Source organism: Euleptes europaea, chromosome 8, assembly GCF_029931775.1.
Source record: "Euleptes europaea isolate rEulEur1 chromosome 8, rEulEur1.hap1, whole genome shotgun sequence".
Classification (NCBI taxonomy): Eukaryota; Metazoa; Chordata; class Lepidosauria; order Squamata; family Sphaerodactylidae; genus Euleptes; species Euleptes europaea.
In genome coordinates this window covers 45,625,607-45,629,999 of record NC_079319.1, presented here as the reverse complement: position 1 = coordinate 45,629,999, position 4,393 = coordinate 45,625,607, and the positions used below count along the sequence as shown (strand labels likewise).

Sequence of the window (4,393 nt, the reverse complement as noted above, 5' to 3'; positions counted from 1 at the left end):
ACCGCTGCGCGCGGGGGGCTCCAGGCTGAACCCCCGGAGATCGACCGGCTCCGACCGGAGCGAGCTGCGGCCAGGCTGCCAAGGGAGGGGACCTGCCCAGCCGCCCAGCACGCGCTCCGCCCCCTCGGGCCAGGCCAGCGGCACGTGCCTCGAGTGCGCTCCTCGCGCTTGTTGTTGTCTGGAACGGCGGGGGGGGGGGCTTGACCCGGCCTGGCCCTTTGGGGGGTTGCCGGAGGACAGAACTGCAGAGCGGGAAGTGAGTCAACAGGCGGCTGACGCGTCGCGCCCCCTCCCCGTCCTCCAGGCAGCCGCCGGGTCAAGTGTCCCTTCTTTCGCCACAGGGCTCGTTCATATAAAGGCGGCCCTGAAACCGGAGGAGCAGTTAGGGAGACGGTGGCTGTCGGGGCTCGCAAGCGACCTCCTCTGCCTGCGACTAGCGGGACGGTCCTCCGCGTGGAGTGGTGACAAATCCCAGCGCTTGCTGCAGGCAACGAGGGGCTTCCGAGGGGAGAGCGGCGGGACGTTGCAGGTAACTCCGCCTAGAATCATAGATCATTCACAGTGAAGAAGTGAGCTGTGGCTCACGAAAGCTCATCCCCTACCAGAAAATATTTTTGTTAGTCTTTAAGGTGCTACTGGACTCTTGCTCTTTTCTACTTAGTGAGCTGTGGCTCACGAAAGCTCACACCCTACCAGAAAATATTTTTGTGAGTCTTTAAGGTGCTACTGGACTCTTGCTAGAATCATAGAGTTAGAAGGGACCGTCAGGGTCATCTAGTCCACACACCCCCTTCCCGCACAATGCAGGGAATTTACAACTGCCTCCCCCACACCCCAGTGACCCCCACTGCGTGCCCAGAAGATGCCCAAGATGCCCTCTCTCTCTTCACCTGCTTAAGGTTATAGAATCAGCATTGCTGACCGATGGCTATCGAACCTCTTCTGAAAAACCTCCAGGGAAGGCGCGCTTACCACCTCCAGAGGAAGCCTGCTCCACCGAGGAACCGCTCTCACTGTTAGAAAATTCTTCCTAATGTCTAGACGGAAACTGTTTTGATTTAATTTCAACCTGTCCCTACCTGCTCAGTTAGTCCTAGTCTCCCCCCCCCTTCTCTTGGGATGCTGTGAACGTCGGACAACTCTGCAAGCAAAAGGTGTTCCCTGAATTCTTCTTCCCAACTAATGGGAACCATCAGTGTTTAGTTTCTTAAACATTGGGTTCGTCTTTAAGATGCTACTGGACTCTTGATCGTTTCTACTGCTAGTGACCGACTAACATGGCTACCCATCATGATCTAGTCACTTAAAAGTATTTATGTACAGCTTATCGATAAGGGGGGGAAAAGAGTAACACCCCCAAGGTCATTGGCAAAGTTAGTTGCCTGAGAAGCGTAATAGTGGAGTAGCATACTTGCAAAAGATTCACTGGCAGTTTCTGAGTAAGCTTTCTTTATTCTCTGCGTGGTCCCTCTTCTGAGAGTGTGTTTCTTGGACAATAAACTTGTTGTGAGAACATTTCTCTATGTACACCAGTATTTATAACTAAGATACAAATTGGCTGTTGTAACAGTGAAATGTATGAGATCTTGTTTTCATCTAATGAACATAGTTGCCAAGATTGTGGGGACATGTGTAAAAAATCTACACATTCTCCATTTAGTAGTGTCCTTCCCCCCCCGCCCCCCCCCCAATTAAGGAACTTGAACTGCTAGCTTTAAGGCCTTGCAGTCTGTAATGCGATACAGAGTTAAACTATACAGAGACTGATGTTTTGGTATGCCCTGTGATATATCAAACTCATATGGAGGTATTGCATTTTTTTTGTCTTGCAGGTGCATCTACGTAAATCTTGTCTTTCGTTGGCAATGGCAGCTGTGCCCTCAGCTGGCTGCCTCCTGGCAAAGAACCAGTACTATAGAGGTAAGCTTTCTGCTTTGAAATTATGTGCGTTTTTATGAAGGAGGATGACATGCCCCTTGTACCTTTGTGTTTCTATGGGAAATGAGCAGCGGGTATAGTGTACATACTATGAAAGATTTTAGCAATTTGTGATTAAATGATCGTGTGTGGGTAATGCTTGCACTTCGAAATGAATTATCCTTATCATACACTTATTTGAATAAGGACTTAATCTTATTCGTTCCATTTTGCTTTGTTATATGAATCTACTTGCCTTCTTCCTTGTCAGAAAGGGGAATTATCATACAATAGTGATATGATCCCAGAGTGAAAAGTGGTCACAGGTTACATTTTTCCTCCACAAATTAGGAAGCTGACAGCACATTCTAAGCAGAGTTGCACTCTTCTAAGCCCACTTACTTATAAGGGCAGAGGTCTGTTTAGGATGGGACTGTGAGACAGTCTTTGTAAAATAAAATACTTATCATCTTCCGCAAAGGGCAGCTTCACTCTACATACTGATCTGTTTAATTTTGAAACGAGAGTGACTTTCCAACCACTAATGTCAGATCTATTTTTCACACACAGCACGACTGAATTCTGAATCTAGTGTTTCTTCAAGCAGTTCATCTTGCTGCTCTGATCCCGTGAACTTCTCAGATCAGGAGAAAACCTTCCTTGGTAATGATGCTGTATAAGTTTTTAGGGTAATCCAGAAAATTAAGCATGCTTAAATTCTGTTGGAACCATTGGTATCTCCAGCCTGAATACTGCATTCACATGTTTCCATGGAATTTAAGTGTCCTTTATTTTTTTCTGGGTTGTTGTTTAGTTAAAGTTAACCTTTTTTTGGTTTTGGGATTGTATTATCCACTTACTTGCTTACACTGTGCATATATTTACAGGGCTACCTGAGGTGTTTGAAAAATGTTGGTGGATAAAAAGCTTTTTCCAATGTGAGTCAACTCCTCAGAATGTGGGCAGGAAAAGCTTATCAGCCAGCAGGTAAGAACTGCTTCTCGTTTGAGAGACATTGTTCATTTGAATTTATTCTCTTTTTGCTTTAGGGAATCTGTGATCTGTGTTTTGATACAGAATAGAAATGAAAAACTTTTAAGATCAGATGAAATTTGAATCTTACACTGATTTAATCTGCACTTCTGGCTTCTACCATAATTTACATCATGTTCATTGTATATATATTTTTTATGTTTTCAGTGCTAACAGCTGACTTGGATTGCAAGCTGAGGGTATCCATATTGACCTCACATACACAGACTCATTTCTTGAAAGATTCTGGGTCTTCCAGGCAGCTGCATTCAGTTATGTGACGAAAACAAACTGCTTGAAACTTCACTTGCAAGAAACGTATGGCAAATTCCCAAGGATTTATCCACAGTTCAAATAGGTTTTCTTGAGGCAATCATCAATTCAATTCCACGTTTGTTGCAGAGTTTTCAATAGTGAACAGGTGTTCTGCATTTCACAATGACTCTTGCATTGGAGGAAATGCAAATAAAAAGTCTTGTTAGCATGGAGTATCTTCTAATTATCCAGGCTTTCCATTACTAAACTAAAAAGCTTCCGTAGACTGTCTGGGGCAAAAAGATTCAAGGCTGTTCTGTCTCAAAGCTAGAAACACAATAGCTGAGGTTAAAAGAACGATACGCTTTTATCATAGCCTCAACTTTTGGAATGTTAGCTGTGCAGACATATTCAAATGCCAAATACAGATCTTCTATACTTTCAAAACTTAATTTACAAAAACAGCAATTCGTATACCTAAGTCTTAAACATATTGGGTTGGATCCCACCAACCCCCCCCCCCCAAAAAAAGGATGAATGAGTCCTCTTTGACCACCAAAAAGTTAGTGCTAGGAATCATAGGACATGCATGAACAAAGCCATGTGAGATGGGAGTTTTAGTGTGACTGAGTGAAAAAGCTGTCTGGATCCATCCCATAGCAAGGACGCAAGTCACTGATTTCATTAGAACTTAATTCCACATTAGATGTGATCAGCATCACAATCTTAGTGTGTTGCTTTGTTGTCTGATACGTGGAATATGATTTATACTATATGACTGGCACCTTAATGAACCACATTATTACTATTTAATAAGACTGGCAAAAAGTACACATTTTTTCCATTGTTTTTTTGCTTTGAAAGCAGAATGTCAACTAGAGTTCCAGCTTGTTGTTTTTTTAGTTTGTTGATGAAAGAACCTCCTACTTTATCATAGCTCAGCTTTTCATTTATATTCATTATAAATAATATTCAAAATGAGTTTCAGCACATCATGAAACACATGATTATATGGTTTCAGTATGAATATTAACATCTTCATGCTAGTAACTGATTTTATTTGACATGCTTTCCCCCCCTCAGACATTAAAATTGCTGAGAGGAACAGGTTGCCACATGGATGACTGAATCTTGCAGTTATTAGGTTAGAACTTAACAGCACAACATTATTGCACAAGGGAGTTCTTTT

General features: G+C 43.2%; 1 protein-coding gene across 1 annotated transcript; it reads left to right on the top strand.

Moving 5' to 3' along the window:
* Positions 1-1,835: 1,835 nt before the first annotated feature.
* PPDPFL (pancreatic progenitor cell differentiation and proliferation factor like) lies at positions 1,836-3,530 on the top strand. The gene is made up of 4 exons (XM_056854776.1): positions 1,836-1,920; positions 2,488-2,580; positions 2,805-2,904; positions 3,118-3,530. The coding sequence occupies exons 1-4, from the start codon at positions 1,866-1,868 to the stop codon at positions 3,128-3,130; spliced, it is 261 nt and encodes an 86-aa protein (XP_056710754.1). The 5' UTR covers positions 1,836-1,865; the 3' UTR covers positions 3,131-3,530.
* The last annotated feature ends 863 nt before the right edge of the window (positions 3,531-4,393 follow it).

What these genes read in the sequence shown, in the direction of transcription:
- PPDPFL (XM_056854776.1), top strand. Translation starts at nt 1,866, where the DNA reads ATGGCAGCTGTGCCCTCAGCTGGCTGCCTCCTGGCAAAGAACCAGTAC. An exon ending in AAAGAACCAGTACTATAGAG is followed by an intron (nt 1,921 to 2,487) that starts GTAAGCTTTCTG and finishes TTTCACACACAG; the next exon opens with CACGACTGAATTCTGAATCT. An exon ending in TCAGGAGAAAACCTTCCTTG is followed by an intron (nt 2,581 to 2,804) that starts GTAATGATGCTG and finishes ATATATTTACAG; the next exon opens with GGCTACCTGAGGTGTTTGAA.